This window comes from Schistocerca cancellata, chromosome 10 (assembly GCF_023864275.1).
Source record: "Schistocerca cancellata isolate TAMUIC-IGC-003103 chromosome 10, iqSchCanc2.1, whole genome shotgun sequence".
Lineage (NCBI taxonomy): Eukaryota > Metazoa > Arthropoda > Insecta > Orthoptera > Acrididae > Schistocerca > Schistocerca cancellata.
The window spans coordinates 20,085,337-20,104,326 of NC_064635.1; the positions used below are offsets into that span (position 1 = coordinate 20,085,337).

The 18,990-nt window shown below is 41.5% G+C and overlaps 1 protein-coding gene across 1 annotated transcript in view; it reads right to left on the minus strand.

The window, feature by feature from the left end:
- Positions 1 to 18,990, minus strand: part of LOC126106724 (transcription factor HES-4-like) — a 92,919-nt gene that overhangs the window by 58,073 nt on the left and 15,856 nt on the right. The window contains exon 3 of the mRNA XM_049913104.1: positions 1,139 to 1,234. Coding sequence (XP_049769061.1) covers positions 1,139 to 1,234 — 96 coding nt within the window. The remainder of the gene's footprint in view (positions 1 to 1,138; positions 1,235 to 18,990) is intronic.

Genomic DNA, 18,990 nt, shown 5'->3' on the forward strand with positions numbered 1-18,990 from the left:
TGTGGCCGGGCACCATCTTGCATAAACCACGAGGTGTTCGCAGTGTCGTCTAAGGCAGTTTGTACCGCCACAAATTCACGAAGAATGTCCAGATAGCGTGATGCAGTAATCGTTTCGGATCTGAAAAATGGGCCAATGATTCCTTTGGAAGAAATGGCGGCCCAGACCAGTATTTTTTGAGGATGCAGGGACGATGGGAGTGCAACATGGGGCTTTTCGGTTCCCCATATGCGCCAGTTCTGTTTATTGACGAAGCCGTCCAGGTAAAAATAAGCTTCGTCAGTAAACCAAATGCTGCCCACATGCGTATCGCCGTCATCAATCCTGTGCACTATATCGTTAGCGAATGTCTCTCGTGCAGCAATGGTAGCGGCGCTGAGGGGTTGCCGCGTTTGAATTTTGTACGGATAGAGGTGTAAACTCTGGCGCACGAGACGATACGTGGACGTTGGCGTCATTTGGACCGCAGCTGCAACACGGCGAACGGAAACCCGAGGCCGCTGTCGGATCACCTGCTGCACTAGCTGCGCGTTGCCCTCTGTGGTTGCCGTACGCGGTCGCCCTACCTTTCCAGCACGTTCATCCGTCACGTTCCCAGTCCGTTGAAATTTTTCAAACAAATCCTTTTTGTATCGCTTTTCGGTCCTTTGGTTACATTAAACCTCCGTTGAAAACTTCGTCTTGTTGCAACAACACTGTATTCTAGGTGGTGGAATTCCAACACCAGAAAAATCCTCTGTTCTAAGGAATAAACCATGTTGTCCACAGCACACTTGCACGTTGTGAACAGCACACGCTTACAGCAGAAAGACGACGTACAGAATGGCGCAACCACAGACTGCGTTGTCTTCTATATCTTTCACATCACTTGCAGCGCCATCTGTTGTTGAAAATTGTAACTACTGTAATTTCGAAAGTTTGTCTGCCTGAAAATGTACTGTTGTCCCAAGCATATTGCAACAAACGGTGTATTTCTATCGCTGCTCGTTTAGTTTTTATTGCCGTTTCAAATATACCGGTCATTTTTGAAACACCCTGTAGATGGCTCACACGACAGTGAACCCGACCCAGATAGTATGGACAGTAGTACAAGGTGACTGAGACAGCGCAGAGTACTGTAGCAGGTGGAGAGGCGTACCTCCAGCCGCGCCGAGTCCAGGATGAGCGTCTTGAGAGCGGCCAGGCTCTGGTTGATGCGGGCTCGGCGTCGCTTCTCCATCAGTGGCTTGTTGGCCTGCAACACGGAACAGAGGGCGGTGCGGGTCAGCTGTCTGCACGTGTTCTCCGTACTCTCACATGCACCCGACAACAAAATGCGAAACGAATGGTTCAAAGGGCTCTGAGCACTATGGGACTTAACATCTGAGGTCACCAGTCCCCTAGACTTAGAACTACTTAAACCACTAACCTATGCCCCAGGCAGGATTCGAACCTGCGACTGTAGCAGCAACACAGTTCCTGATTGAAGCGCCTAGAACCGCTCGGTCACAAAATGCGAAACCTTCGGGGAAATTTGAGCTGTTGCCTCGCAAGGCCATTGTCATGTTAGCAAGCGATTCAAAATTTTATACGTATGCGCAGATAGGTTGTGGGCAATCCATAGTAGTGTAGACATGTAAGGACATCACAAAGTAATTTACACATGTTGCTCTGCACTAACAAGGATGGGACCCCCACGGTGGGGTCGACTTTCTGAAACCATCTACATGGATGTGTACCTTAAGGTTGCAAGTATCACACCCTGCACCCATTTACCCTGCTGGACCACTATATGCGAGTAATTGATGAAAAAAAGTATCGAAATTTCGCATGCTACTTTACAGTTTAAAAAAAAAAGTATTAAGTGCATTGATTATGTAGCGTAATGGTACACATCTCATGTGTAATGAGTTGCGGCTTCGAATTTCATAAAGCGTTATGTATATTTAAAAAAAAATCTTTATCGAAATTATTTTCATCATTATTTTAATTCAGTTATTTGGTTTAAATGTTTTTTTTTTTAATTTCTATTCCTTTGTCACGTCATTTTGACCACCGTAATAACTTTTTAAATTGCTCTAATTTTGTTTCCTATAATTTTGTTTCCTCGGAATCTTCGCGCACGTGATTTTATGTATTTCCCTGTATTAACATCGATTTCATATCACCAATTGCATCATCCTACATTTTTCTCCACGTTGTTGCATTCATTGTCTCTATTCCTCATTCTGCTTGAGTTTCATTTTACTCATACTCCCTTTTTTTTCGTTTAAAACGTCATGTGTGTTACTTTGTCCGCAGTGCAATAAAAATTTATATTTGTATGACGATTACCACCCAAGAAAATAAACTTCTCGAAAAGAAAATTACATTTTTGACACCATTGCACAGACAATATAAATAGATTATTTCGTCTTCTGTTTTTCAACCGATAGATTTGCAATTTCAAATGTTTAAATATAATAGATAAATAAAAATAATTAAATTAACATGCACAAAGATTCCAACTGGGAAAAGAATGATAGGAAGAAAAAATTAAAAATTGGAAATTTGTGGTAAGGTCTTATGGGACCAAACAGCTGAGGTCATCGGTCCCTAAGCTTACACACTACTTGATCTAACTTACGCTAAGGACAACACACACAGCCATGCACGATGGAGGACTCGAACCTCCGGCGGAGGGAGCTGCGCGGACCGTCACAAGTGGCCTAGCCTCAGACCGCGGAAGAAAAAATGAGAGCAATTGAAAGCAATAATAAGGTAATTAAAACGATGTGACAAAAGAACAAAAATAAAAAATACTTTTAAACCAAATAACAGAATAAAGTAATTTCGATATAGATCTAAAAGTAAAGTACTTTAAACCACCGAATGAGATTCGAACCCACAACCACGCATATGAGACCTGTAGTATAACCATCACGCTATGCAAACAGATACAACACATTTTCCTTTTTTAAAGCTATAAAGCATCATCATCATCATCATCATTTAAGACTGATTATGCCTTTCAGCGTTCAGTCTGGAGCATAACCCCCCTTATACAGTTGTTTGCCAAGTCGTATCTTAGGAGTCCCTGGTTTGTCAGTTAGATGTGGGGGACTCCGTCACCTCCAAAGGTCCGAGGCATTTTGCTCTGATTGTTGCCAGCATCATATTTAAAGTACCAGGGAAGCAGGTTGCTAGCCTTACTTGCCCCGAGTCCCATTGGGTTTTACCCTTAACGGCTGAGGGACTAACCGGTGGATTTGGTAGTCTTTGCCGTATGGGCACAAAGGTGACCACGACTCAGAATATGTCCGAGATGCCCAGCCTTATTCCAAAGTAACTGGTGATGATGATGATGATGATGATGATGATGATAATGTTGAAGCTATAAAGCAACATGCGAAATTCAAAATTTTTTTTCGTCGATTAGTCGCAAACGAGGGCCTACCAGTCTGAACGGCTGCAGGGTGTGATACCTGGGACAATGACCTACAACATGCTATAGATGATTTCAAAAAAGTCGATCCCATAGCTTGGGACCTCTCCTTGTAAGATTGTAACACAAAAAGACTGCCGTATTATCAGGAGAGACTAGCAGGTTCCTGGCTTCCATCGGACACAGTTCTGTTCCATAATACGTGCATCACAGTGTGCGATGAAAACTGGAGCTAGAAACGCACTCCGAAGTTGAAGTACGGCTCTTCTGAGCAAACCGCCTTAACTGCACACAGATACACCGCGAAATGTTGGTGGTATATCGGCAGAATGCTATGTCGCGCCCGACTGCTCTGAAGTTGTGGCAATAGTTGTGGTGTCACCGCCAGACACCACACTTGCTAGGTGGTAGCCTTTAAATCGGCCGCGGTCCGCTAGTATACGACGGACCCGCGTGTCGCCACTGTCAGTGACGGCAGACCGAGCGCCGCCAAACGGCAGGTCTAGTGAGAAGTACTAGCACTCGCCCCAGTTGTACAGCCGACGTTGCTAGCCATGGTTCACTGAGAATTACGCTCTCATTTGCCGAGACGATAGTTAGCATAGCCTTCAGCTACAATTGCTACGACCTAGCAAGGCGCCGTATTCAATGATATTGAGATGCTATTAATGTATCATCAAGAGCGATGTTCTACAAATGTGGATTAAAGTTAAGTATTCCAGAAGCTACGTACTTTTCTTTATAGCATTCATTACGTATCCTGTTTCAGACCTCACGCCAGCCTGCGTGAGTTTTAGCGCGTGCCTTTCGGCTCCCTCTCATTGTGTCTAGGCTGTCTTGTCTAGACACAACAATAGTTTCACCAAAGCTGCAGATGTGTGGAAGATGGTGATCGGAAAAACCGGATCTAGCACCAAAAGAATTGCATCTTTTCGTCAAGCCGCAAGAACACGTGGGATGACAAGAGATTATCCAGCGCTTCTCGAGCTGACCTGTGAGTAAGGGGTTGACTTTTACTGTCGAGGAATTGAACATTTCCGACCGATGTTTACAGAGACTTGGCGACCACCTTGAAAAATAGTGTAATGTATCTGTGTCACTTCTAAGTCTAGTTCAGCAGTCAATAAAAGTGACTTGTACTGCCGTAATAATGTGTGACTTCTATTTTGAAATCCCACTGTATAACCGTATGCCGGAAATTGAAGGACGTTAACTTAAATTCAGCTGTTACATTTTGCTTAGCAAATATGTTATTCATGTGTGTGTACAAATTCATAGAAGCTCAAGTCGCCGGAGTGGTGTCAGATACAAAGACTTTCCTCAGGGAGCTGAATAATCCCACAAGGGATCTTGCGGCCATTATACGGTTATGTGTTCTTCTGCTGGAAGATAGTCGGCAGTTAGGAATCGGTGCGTAGTAAAGAGCTGACTGACTTGTAGATCTATGCCAGTTTCAGGTTCGGGGCCTGCCAGTCAGTTTTAATTACTGGGACTGTCGGAAATTCCTGTTTCTTAACCTCAAAACTGCCTTTTCTAATCAAACAATTTTTATCATTAGTAAAAGACACAACAAACCTACACTGCCCTTGGTCTGCTACTGTCAAAAGACGTCTGTACTTTCCACCAACACCAGTTATGTAAATAAAGAGTTATCCACCTGAAGATGATGGTGTGAACCATCGAAACGCTCAGTGACAGAATAGACAAGTGAAGTGACTGACGAAGAAACTCTTATTTGTATTGTGTCAACATCCGCAGGTCTCATAGAGCCATCTCTTACTAACGAAATATTCATTTCTCCACGGCACTTTATCCTGTGCAAGCCTCTTCGTAACTACACTCCTGGAAATGGAAAAAAGAACACATGGACACCGGTGTGTCAGACCCACCATACTTGCTCCGGACACTGCGAGAGGGCTGTACAAGCAATGATCACACGCACGGCACAGCGGACACACCAGGAACCGCGGTGTTGGCCGTCGAATGGCGCTAGCTGCGCAGCATTTGTGCACCGCCGCCGTCAGTGTCAGCCAGTTTGCCGTGGCATACGGAGCTCCATCGCAGTCTTTAACACTGGTAGCATGCCGCGACAGCGTCGACGTGAACCGTATGTGCAGTTGACGGACTTTGAGCGAGGGCGTATAGTGGGCATGCAGGAGGCCGGGTGGACGTACCGCCGAATTGCTCAACACGTGGGGCGTGAGGTCTCCACAGTACATCGATGTTGTCGCCAGTGGTCGGCGGAAGGTGCACGTGCCCGTCGACCTGGGACCGGACCGCAGCGACGCACGGATGCACGCCAAGACCGTAGGATCCTACGCAGTGCCGTAGGGGACCGCACCGCCACTTCCCAGCAAATTAGGGACACTGTTGCTCCTGGGGTATCGGCGAGGACCATTCGCAACCGTCTCCATGAAGCTGGGCTACGGTCCCGCACACCGTTAGGCCGTCTTCCGCTCACGCCCCAACATCTTGCAGCCCACCTCCAGTGGCGTCGCGACAGGCGTGAATGGAGGGACGAATGGAGACGTGTCGTCTTCAGCGATGAGAGTCGCTTCTGCCTTGGTGCCAATGATGGTCGTATGCGTGTTTGGCGCCGTGCAGGTGAGCGCCACAATCAGGACTGCATACGACCGAGGCACACAGGGCCAACACCCGGCATCATGGTGTGGGGAGCGATCTCCTACACTGGCCGTACACCACTGGTGATCGTCGAGGGGACACTGAATAGTGCACGGTACATCCAAACCGTCATCGAACCCATCGTTCTACCATTCCTAGACCGGCAAGGGAACTTGCTGTTCCAACAGGACAATGCACGTCCGCATGTATCCCGTGCCACCCAACGTGCTCTAGAAGGTGTAAGTCAACTACCCTGGCCAGCAAGATCTCCGGATCTGTCCCCCATTGAGCATGTTTGGGACTGGATGAAGCGTCGTCTCACGCGGTCTGCACGTCCAGCACGAACGCTGATCCAACTGAGGCGCCAGGTGGAAATGGCATGGCAAGCCGTTCCACAGGACTACATCCAGCATCTCTACGATCGTCTCCATGGGAGAATAGCAGCGTGCATTGCTGCGAAAGGTGGATATACACTGTACTAGTGCCGACATTGTGCATGCTCTGTTGCCTGTGTCTATGTGCCTGTTGTTCTGTCAGTGTGATCTTGTGATGTATCTGACCCCAGGAATGTGTCAATAAAGTTTCCCCTTCCTGGGACAATGAATTCACGGTGTTCTTATTTCAATTTCCAGGAGTGTATTACAGCCTGTATCCATTTGAACCCGTTTAGTGTGTTCAACCTCGGTCCCCCTCTACAATTCTACCTCACCTTCCCCCCCCCCCCCCCCCATACATACACTTCCCCCCAAACAAACAAATTTGGCGATCACTTGATTCAAATGACTCTGAGCACTATGGGACTTAACATCTGAGGTCATCAGTCCCCCCAGAACTTGGAACTACTTAAACCTCACTAACCTAAGGACATCACACACATCCATGCCCGAGGTAGGATTCGAACCTGCGACCGTAGCAGCAGCGCGGTTCCGGACTGAAGCGCCTAGAACCGCTCGGTCACAGCGGCCGACCGATCACTTGATCTCTCAGAATGTTTCTTATCAACCGATTCCTTCTTTTACTCAGGCTGTGCCATAAATTCCTTTTTTCCCGTATATGGTTCAGTATGTCATTAGCTTTTCGGTCTATCCCTTTAATCATTAGCATTCTTCTACAGCATCAAATTCCTAAAACTTCTATTCTCTTCTTATCTTAACTCTAAACCGTCCATGTTTCAGTTCTGTACAAGATTACACTCCGGACAAATAAATACCATCAAAAAAGACTTCCTACACTTAAACTCATATTCGATGTTACCAAATTTCTCTTTTCGGAAATGCTTTCCTAGCTATAGCCAGCCTGCATTTCATATCCTGCCTACTCCGCCATCATAAGTAATTTCGCTTCCCAAATAGCGTTAACTCAGTCACTACTTTCAGTGTCTCATTTCCTAATCTGATTACTTCAGCACCACCTAGTTTAATTCGCGACGCTCCATTTCCCCTGTTTTACTTTTACTGATTTTCAACTTATAACGTTTTTTCAAGATACTATCCATTTCTTTCAACTGCTCTTGCAGCTCCTTAATAGTCTCTTAGTTCATCTCTTTCCCTTACTGTCTTCATATTGATAATCTTACAAGCTGGAACCGATGGCTTATGTAGTCTGGTCCCTTCAACCCCCACTAACTAACCAAACCAACCATCTTACAAGCTACTCACATTTAATAAGTCCAGTGCAAAAGAAAATATTTTAAATGAGTCGTTGTCAGTTTTTGAAAATATTAATTGTACTGACGCAGGCTATTTCCCTATCCTGTGACTACATCTGCAAAGTCTTGCTGCACGAATCGATAATCTTATCCTTTAGCCTCGTTAGGATGAACATATTTTTATGAATAAAATCGCATTGTGATCACTATATGATTTCTGCGGGAGACGCAGGGTATTTCAGGTGCTGAGCCCAACTGATTTGAAAATTGTAGCAGAGTTTATAAATGTCGTGATGGAAGACAGCATAATGGACTTAAATACAACGTATACTCTGCGCATTAGTCAATGGTGAATAAAGGCAGACGAGTAACTTGAAAATTTCTTTGAATACTGGTTCAAGTTGGAATAGTTTTTTTTTTAATTAACACGAAGCTCATGACAGGAATGCAACACCGAACGATAAGTTCATTTAGACTCTTCGAGACAGTTCGCATTTGCCTTTCCGTAGTGCTGGTGGTAAAACGCGAATTCTAAAATTTATCAGATCGGCGGTTGGGGCTGCAGATAGTTCCTCTGTTCGCCGTAGAGATGGCGCTGGCAGCACCGAACAGCCAAACTGCCTCGCGGTCACCGCAAAACGATACCGGGTCAACAATGCGAGAAAACAAAGAAACGGTCCCGTAGCAGAGGCATATTTTGCATTAACGTCAAACTTTGTAGACTATTATCTTATGCAGGGCGATGTACTTGAGGACAATATTATGGAAATGGAAGAGGATGTAGATGAAGATGAAATAGGAGATACGATACTGCGTGAAGACTTTGACAGAGCACTCAAAGACCTGAATCGAAACAAGGCCCCAGGAGTAGACAACATTCCATTGGAACTACTGACGGCTTGGGAGCGCCAGTCCTGACAAAACTATACCAACTGGTGAGCAAGATGTATGAGACAGGCGAAATACCCTCAGACTTCAGGAACAATACAGATGTGAAAATTACCGAACTATCAGTTTAATAAGTCACGGCTGCAAAATACTAACGCGAATTCCTTACAGACGAATGGAAAAACTGGTAGAAGCCGACGTCGGCGAAGATCAGTTTGGATTCCGCAAAAATGTTGGAACACGCGAGGCAATACTGACACTACGACTTTTCTTAGAAAATAGATTAAGGTTCAAATCAAATGGCTCTGAGCACTATGGGACTCAACATCTTAGGTCATAAGTGTCCTAGAACTTAGAACTACTTAAACCTAACTAACCTAAGGACATCACACACACCCATGCCCGAGGCAGGATTCGAACCTGCGACCGTAGCAGTCGCGCGGTTCCTGACTGCAGCGCCAGAACCGCTAGACCACCGCAGCCGGCAATAGATTAAGGAAATGCAAACCTACATTTCTAGCATTTGTAGACTTAGAGAAAGCTTTCGACAATTTTGACTGGAATACTCTCTTTCAAATTCTAAAGGTGGCAGGGGTAAAATACCGGGAGCGAAAGGCTATTTACAATTTGTACAGAAACCAGATGGCAGTTATAAGAGTCGAGGGGCATGAAAGGGAAGCAGCGATTGGGAAGGGAGCGAGGCAGGGTTGTAGCCTGTCCCCGATGTTATTTAATCTGTATATTGAGCAAGCAGTAAAAGAAACAAAAGAAAAAATCGGTGTAGGTATTAAAGTCCATGGAAAAGAAATAAAAACGTTGAGGTTCGCCGATGACATTGTAATTCTGTCAGAGACAGCAAAGGACTTGGAAGAGCAGTTGAACGGAATGGACAATGTCTTCAAAGGAGGATATAAGATGAACATCAACAAACGCAAAACGAGGATAATGGAATGTAGTCGAATTAACTCGGGTGATGCTGAGGGAATTAGATTAGGAAATGAGACACTTAAAGTAGTAAAGGAGTTTTGCTATTTGGGGAGCAAAATAACTGATGATGGTTGAAGTAGAGAGGATATAAAATTTAGACTGGCAATGGCAAGGAAAGCGTTTCTGAAGAAGAGAAATTTGTTAACATCGAGTATAGATATAAGTGTCAGGAAGTCGTTTCTGAAAGTATTTGTATGGAGTGTAGCCATGTATGGAAGTGAAACATGGACGATAAATAGTTTGGACAAGAAGAGAATAGAAGCTTTCGAAATGTGGTGCTACAGAAGAATACTGAAGATTAAATGGCTAGATCACATAACTAATGAGGAGGTATTGAATAGAATTGGGGAGAAGAGGAGTTTGTGGCACAACTTGACAAGAAGAATAGACCGGTTGGTAGGACATATTCTGAGGCATTAAGGGATCACAAACTTAGCATTGGAGGGCAGCGTGGAGGGTAAAAATCGTAGAGGGAGACCAAGAGATGAATACACTAAGCAGATTCAGAAGTATGTAGATTGCAGTAAGTACTGGGAGATGAAGAAGCTTGTACAGGATAGAGTAGCATGGAGAGCTGCATCAAACCAATCTCAGGACTGAAGACAACAACAACATCTTATGCAGAATCGCTGATCGAAATATCGTGATGTGATAGTAATTTCAATGACAGAAATTTTAAATTAGAAATGTCCCCTGTATGACTATTGCAGATATTCGCGTTGCTGCAGACCGTTTCTGTTGCATTCTGAGATTTATGTATTAAATTATCTGGGGATTGAAAGAGGATGTCGTGACATGGTAGCCCAATAATGTAAAAACTATTCTCAGTCACACAAGTTAAGTAATTCTCATTACGTCACAAAGTGTTCACACGGAAATAAATTACTCCAGTACAATGCTTCATTACGGTGTCTTCTCTCTCGACAAATACAGAAAAAACATCAAATTACCGCTATATTGAGAACAAATGAACATCATTATCAATAAACACCACCGGCGAAGGAATAGTGATACACGTGAGGCTACGACAGATGTCTATGGACATCAAAATCAGTATCTGTAAGGATAATTTATTGAATGAAAATATGCAAAGGGTCAGAATTCACATATGTAATATATTGCCCGTAACAATGAGAAAGAATCCAACAGTACCCGATTACACGATTAGTGGTTAACCAGTAAACCCCCGAACTCCCATATATAAAACTGCTACAAACACCTGATTATTTTACAAAGCAGTTAATTTGTTAAAAATTTCACATTAAGTTTGTAAGCGAGAATGCTTTATAAACGACTTGAAATTACGTTTAAAGTTTCTTGGAAATCGCTAAGTACTCTGATTATGAAAAATAGATGAATATAATGTGGGCAATTCGGGCTATGTTGGAAGCAAAGAAAAGTTTTTGACGCATCTCATTGTTTATGATGCCACATATCCTGAACTAATGTCATGCAATGATACAATTTTGCACGTACGTTCAGTGGTATGCATGGATATTGTCTGCAAAATGTCTTGCAGACAGAATTGGTAGAAAAAAAGTAATCAGTTAAAGCTGAAGGCTTAGTGCATGGATGGGGAAAATGTAATAAGTGATTTAAATTTCTTTCCATTCACCATTTTGTGACGGTGTCATAGAGAAAGAGTTTCGTGAAGGTTTTAAATTATTTGTAAAGTTTGTTGCAAATCGCTAGCTGCCGTCATTCTCCAAATACTGAATGTTTAAAGTAAGGGTATTTGTGTGCCGCCAGTTACATTGCCTCAAGTTGCTCACTGTTGGTAACAGTGCTTCAAGTTGCTAACTGTAACATATGTCTCATTCTGTTAAAATTTTAGCATAAGGTTATACCTTTTAATCAGTAGATTGTGAAAGCGTATTAAATTATTTAATTCGCTCAATAACACAGGACATATCAAAAACCAAACTTTAGATGACCGTGGATGCCGTTAGACAGGCATTGCAACTCGTAGTTGGTTCTTGGATAGTCACTCACAAAGATCCCACAAGGCTTTTTGGGATTTTTTTATATTTATGGTAGAACTCAAATGTCAGCAGAGCAGTTCGATGCAACCCTCAAAATTTCTCGTGAAACTCGACGAACTTCAGGAACTTTTATTTCACTAAAACCAAGATGATTTTAAGATGATTTTTCTACCACAGACTCACTACGTAGCACTGTACATGCAGATGTAATTGAATGTAGGTTGGAGCAGAAGATTACCTTAAAGAAAAAAGACAGGTCGGGAGCAAATCAGTAAACGAAAAGAAGAATTCTGCTTCCGGCTAGTAGTCATGGGAGGGAAGGTAGGCCAGCAGCTGCAGGAGAAATTAGGTCCAGAGTACCAGGTCATAAGTTTTGTGAAACCAAGTACTAACCTTAGCCAGGTGACAGAAAACTTAGGTCAGCTATGCAGGAAGGAAGATCAGGTAATTATAGTAGGGGGAGTAGGAAACAGCCTGGCTATGACTCCAATATATAGTGTTAGGAGTGACCTGGACAAAGTAGGAGCAGAAACTGAGCACACAATTGTGCAGTTTGTAGAGGTCTTTCAGCGCCATGATCGGCCCTGGGTAAACACTGCTGTAAGGCATGTTAAAAGTGAGCTGAACAGGATGCTCCAGACAGCGACAAAATCTCAAATAAATGTTGTTCAGGTTGATGCTATTGGTAGATAGGGATACACTACACATCGCCTGCACCTAAAAAATGCTGTCTTTCAGACAAAAAGAAGAAGTTATTAATCTGTCGTGATTTCAGTGTAAAATTTTCAAGTAATTCCGGTCGGAAAAGTGAACTAAAAGTGTTATTAATAACTAAGAATCAGTGATCAATTTCCCTGCATGTATAGCTCAATAGAGTAGCACTGTAATAGATAATACTTGTACACCAAGAGGATGTCAAACTTACACATGCTTTGTCTGTGATAGATGGATTATCAGACCATGATGCATAATTGATTTACTTACAAATCCTGGCAGGGTGTACAGTTCAGAAACCATTAAGTAAAAGTGTAATGTTGCTCAATCTTCAAAAAAAAGTTTAAGAAATTTTACTTGGGGAGATGTATATAATGAGCCAAACGCTAATGATAAATGCAACATATCTGTTGATAAATTTATATCCCTTTTTGAACATTGTTGCCCAAAAAAGTTACTAAATGTAAAACCAAACAGTATTCAAAGAAACCTTGGATTACTATAGATATTAAAGTGTCTTTAGACAGAAATAGAAAACTCTATGATACAGCAAGAATTAGTAAAGACCCAGATATAATTTTACATTATAAAAATTATTGTAACACACTGAAAAAACTTGTCAGAAAATCAAGAAATATGTATGTTAGTGAGGAAATCGACAATAAAATAAAATCAATATGGAATTTTTTTAGAAGGGAGACAGGAAAAGTAATCATTGGAGTAGGTAGTATTACTGTTAAAGAGAATGAGGTCATCTTAACCAACTGTACACAAGTAGCTAATGTATTTATCAACCATTTATTAAGTGCAGGTGAAAAAATTGGTGAGAATAGTACAAAAGAAAAAGCCAAGCTGTTCATGCAAGAGACAGTTTTGAGAAATCTTAGTCAGATTAATTTTCACCTAACAACCTCTTGCATAATAAACAAAATCATTAAATCTTTGAAAAATAAATGTTCTGTTGGAGTAGATGACATCTCTAACAAGACATAAAAACAATGTGAAGGAGTTACTGCTGATGTTCTAAGTCACATATGTAATGCATCACCTGTTCAAGGTATTTTCCCAGAAAGGTAAAAACATGCCATTATCAAGCCTCTCTACAAAAAAGTGGGCACCACAGATGTCAATAATTACTGGCCAGTATCCTTGCTTACAGCATTTTCAAAAACTGTTGAGAAAGTAGTGTACTCACGAGTGGTTAGCAATCTCAGCAATAATGGGATACTTAGCAAATCACAGTTCGGATTTCAATAATGCCTGTTCCACTGAGACAGAAATATACAGTTTTACTGCCCACATACAGAAATAGAGTTTTTAAATAGTAAAATGTCACCTATACGAATTTTTTGTGACTTATCCAAAGCATTCGATTGTGTGAACCAAGACAAAATGTTACAGAAATTACAATCTTGTGGTATAAATGGAACAGCATATGAGTGGTTTAAGTCATATCTACAGAACAGGAAATAAAAAGTTTCTTTATATGGTTTAAGTGATTTAAGGAAGTTTGGCACTTCATGTAACTGGGTTGAATTTACATTAGGTGTTCCGCAGGGTTCGATCATGGGTCCCTTTCTGTTCTTGAGATATGTGGATAACCTCCCTTCTTATCTGAAACAGGAAGCTAAACTGACACTGTTTGCCGATGATACAACCATCGTTATTAATCCAGTATAAGAAACTCCAATAGAAAATGATACAAATAATGTCTTTGGAAAAGTTATTAACTGGTTTTCTGCCAATTGGCTTGAAAAGCGCAGTACATCCAATGTTCTGCTGGAAGGAGCACAGTAAATGTAACACATCAGTGGAAGTCCGTGTGAGGGTAGAGTATACTAAGTTTTTGAGTGAACATATAGATGAGAATCGTAAATAGAAAATTCATATTTTGGATCACCTAAAGTGTTATTCCACTAACCCCACAGACTTTTTCAATGAAATTAAGTAATTTTTAAGGTCAATCTATAGCTGGTGAAACGATAAATGCTATGGATCTTGGAATAACATAAGTGAAGACATTACATGTCTATTTTGCACCGAGGATGTGCTTTTTCTCAAGTTACTGACCTTACTTTTCTTCAGTTCTTTACTTAGTAAACCACTGTTTCAGAATCATGTCGCAATTGCGACTGCACAACATGTTAATGTAGTGAGACTGTGCAAACTCCACTGTGTTTTGGAAAAAGAAGCAAATTTTAACATGAAACTTCCTGGCAGATTAAAACTGTGTGCCCGACCGAGACTCGAACTCGGGACCTTTGCCTTTCGCGGGCAAGTGCTCTACCAACTGAGCTACCGAAGCACGACTCACGCCCGGTCTCACAGCTTTACTTCTGCCAGTATCTCGTCTCCTACCTTCCAAACTTTACAGAAGCTCTCCTGCGAACCTTGCAGAACTAGCACTCCTGAAAGAAAGGATATTGCGGAGACATGGCTTAGCCACAGCCTGAGGGATGTTTCCAGAATAAGAATTTCCACTCTGCAGCGGAGTGTGCGCTGATATGAAACTTCCTGGCAGATTAAAACTGTGTGCCCGACCGAGACTCGAACTCGGGACCTTTGCCTTTCGCGGGCAAGTGCTCTACCAACTGTTGGCTCAGTGAAGCAATACTAACCTTATGACTTATCTTAGAAGAAAGATTAAGGAAAGGCAAACCTACGTTTCTAGCATTTGTAGACTTAGAGAAAGCTTTTGACAATGTTGACTGGAATACTCTCTTTCAAATTCTAAAGGTGGCAGGGGTAAAATACAGGGAGCGAAAGGCTATTTACAATTTGTACAGAAACCAGATGGCATTTATAAGAGTTGAGGGACATGAAAGGGAAGCAGTGGTTGGGAAGGGCGTAAGACAGAGTTGTAGCCTCTCCCCGATGTTATTCAATCTGTATATTGAGCAAGCAGTGAAGGAAACAAAAGAAAAATTCGGAGTAGATATTAAAATCCATGGAGAAGAAATAAAAACTTTGAGGTTCGCCGATGACATTGTAATTCTGTCAGAGACAGCAAAGGACTTGGAAGAGCAGTTGAACGGAATGGATGGTGTCTTGAAGGGAGGATATAAGATGAACATCAACAAAAGCAAAACGAGGATAATGGAATGTAGTCGAATTAAGTCGGGTGATGTTGAGGGTATTAGATTAGGAAATGAGACACTTAAAGTAGTAAAGGAGTTTTGCTATTTGGGGAGCAAAATAACTGATGATGGTCGAAGTAGAGAGGATGAAAAATGTAGACTGGTAATGGCAAGGAAAGCGTTTCTGAAGAAGAGAAATTTAACATCGAGTATAGATTTAAGTGTCAGGAAGCCATTTCTGAATGTATTTGTATGGAGTGTAGCCATGTATGGAAGTGAAACATGGACGGTAAATAGTTTGGACAAGAAGAGAATAGAAGCTTTCGAAATGTGGTGCTACAGAAGAATGCTGAAGATTAGATGGGTAGATCACATAACTAATGAGGAAGTATTGAATAGGATTGGGGAGAAGAGAAGTTTGTGGCACAACTTGACCAGAAGAAGGGATCGGTTGGTAGGACATGTTCTGAGGCATCAAGGGATCACCAATTTAGTATTGGAGGGCAGCGTGGAGGGTAAAAATCGTAGGGGGAGACCAAGAGATGAATATACTAAGCAGATTCAGAAGGATGTAGGTTGCAGTAGGTACCGGGAGATGAAGAAGCTTGCACAGGATAGAGTAGCATGGAGAGCTGCATCAAACCAGTCTCGGGACTGAAGACCACAACAACAACAACCAAAAATGATGTTCAAATTGTATATGAGCTTTGTTACAGGTTCGCTCTTTATCACGGTGTCTCGATTGTATTTGGGAGACCACTAATGTGTTCAACTTCCGATCTGTTAATCTTTCTCTTACGAATTTCCACTAATTTGCTTTCATTTCCATTTTTATATTCAAATAGTTCCCTTAGGCATTTTCATCTAAGATGTTGATTGCGTGAAGGCAATCCGGGTCAAAAGGTCAATTATTCGCGTAATCAATCCGTACGTCTCCTGAACACAATCGAGAACCGACGCATCGGTGATCAATTAATAATCTCTCTCTCTTTTAAAGTCGTACTAAAAAGCGGCCACACAGGATAGCCGTAAGTACGCAATATAGCGTTAGGTTGTATTTTGTCAGTAAATATTACCAACCAACAGTTACAGCATCACTACTATTAATAATAACCAAGTTCCTAACGCCAGAATGTCTAACTTAAAATCTAGTAATGTTTCATCTTCATATGCTGCCTAGTAGCCGAGTTCTCTGTAAATACAGAGTGCTTTCTTTAATTGGGTCAGTCCCGGGAAAGCGGAATCTGTAGGTTATACAGGGAAACTGTCTTAGGAAAACAATTTTGCCGTAATCAGATTATTGGCCTAGCGAGAGTTGTCCACGAAAATGAGTAAAACTGTCAAACCTTTTCATTATGTGTATCGACCCAAGTTTCGTGTAAGGATCATTTCATTATACGGTAAGAAAAAAATCACGACAGCAGCAGTTTTTTAAACGAAACTGAATAAAGCAGGATAGAAATGACAGAATCCGAAAAGAGTAGTACTTTGGAACGTTGTACCATAATAATAATAATAATAATAACAGTTAACAAATTAACCCCGTTATTCATAGACATTCTTGAATTCAGTCTTGAACCGATGTCACTATGTGATATTATTGGATTTCAGACATTTTGCATATGAGAAAAGGACAGGCATCGAGCTATGGTTTGTAATGATACTAAGCATGACAACGCGAGAGTAAAGAAACGAAATCTGTTTATAACGTGCGCCTATACCAAGACGCGCGGCCAGCGTTTAAAAGGTACTTTTAAACACTATGACTCGCTGGGCGCAGGTATTTAAAATCATTGCCGCAGCGCTTGATAGCAAGAAGCTGCGAAACAGAAGAAAGAAAAATTTATCATTTGTTAGAAAAATGCTAGAGTCTTTATAGTTAGTTGTACTTCTGGTCGCCGATATGTTAACAAGTACTTCTTACCTTTGATGTTTGGTCACCGACTTGTTAAGACGTGTTGTGTGGCACCGCTACAAGTTAATTTCATTTAGTGTGAAAAACCACGTAATCACCAAGAAAAAAGAAACGCTTTTGTAAACCTTGTGACGATAAAAAATACTTACGGGCACGACAGGACATTTAATTTTTACAAAATACCACACATAAAAAAGCAGCGATTGTTGGACTGCTCCATGTATGAGAAAAACATAAAAATGTAAGTTTTGTATTCATTGTAAATTTGTTAATGTTTATAGTTTACCGCCTTTGTTCTTTGAGAATATATTGATGCTTCACTGTACAGAAAATCTATGTTTATTCTTTTCTTTAAATTAACTACAAATAATGTTTATGTTTAAATGAACTTTGTTACAGGTTCGCTCTTTATCGCGGTGTCTCGATTGTATTTGGGAGACCATTAATGTGTTCAATTTCCGATCTGACAACTTTTTTTACAAAATTTCACTGTTTTGCATTCATTTCCAATTTTTTTTATTATTCAAATAGGTCCCTTATGTAATTTCATTGAAGAGTCTGATTGCGTGAAAGCAATCCGGGTTAAGAGGTCATTTGAGAAACTATTTTCGCGCAATCAATCTGCACGTCTCCTGAACACAATCGAGAACCGACGCATCGGCGATCATTCATTAATTTTTCTCTCTTTCCAAGTCGTACCAAAAAACGGCCAAGGAGAACTGCTGTGAGTACGCAATCTAGTGTTAAAGGTTGCATTCTTTATCTTGTCGGCAAACATTGCCATAAATTATCATCATCAATGTTATATTTGGTTAAATGTGAAAAGCAAAAAACCTTTTAACGCTAGATGTGGCGCCCGAACAGGGACCTAACTAAAAAACTTATATGTTCTTTTTATTTTCTTGCTACCATTGGAGAAAATTGGAAGCCAATACCAGTGATTAAAAAAAAGGATGCATATGCAGAAAATCGCAATAAGAATCCACAACAACAATAAATAGCAGCGCGCAAGACAACTAATGTGAGTACGATTTTTCATTACGTTTGAAGCTTTGCGTACCGAGCATTCAGTCGGCTCGTGACATTCACTCTCTACGCTTTTTTCCTTTTCCTCAAGCAATTTACTTTCCAAATTTCTGTTTCCTTTTGCTATTAGATCCGCCTCTATCACATCATTTAGCTTACAGTAGTTAGAAATAGTTAGCAAGAATTTCCATTGTTGTGCATTTTAGTGAATCACAATGGCCGCTATTATCTGTGCCAGTTTCAGTGCTCTATAAGTGTTTTTCATTTATTTTATCACTCCCGTTGCCATATTGGCATTTTCGTGTGTCAGAGTTTCAATTTTTTTGTAACGCGCAAGCAATATCTGAGAAATCAGGACGCGAAATCCTTGGCGCACCTGACAAGTGAAAATCATAATTAAGAAAAATTATCTTTTCTAGCTCGTGCAGTGTAACTACTTTAAATTTACGATGGCTGATGAGCAACCAAGGCAACTTAGACCGCGCGCGAGTGTAAACAAACCTGAATCTCGTAGTGAGGGAACAACAGACTACGAAGCGACACGTGAGCTGTCGGCGCCACAGACCGCGTCGCAGTCACGTGAATGCTCGCTGTCAGATATACTAAAATTGTTTGCTGATATGAAAACCAGTTTTGAAGCAAACATGGCACAGCTTAGAAACAAGAGTGATAACATTGAAGCTCACATGGGTAATCTTGGAACGCAAATCAGTCAGTTAGCAAATCAA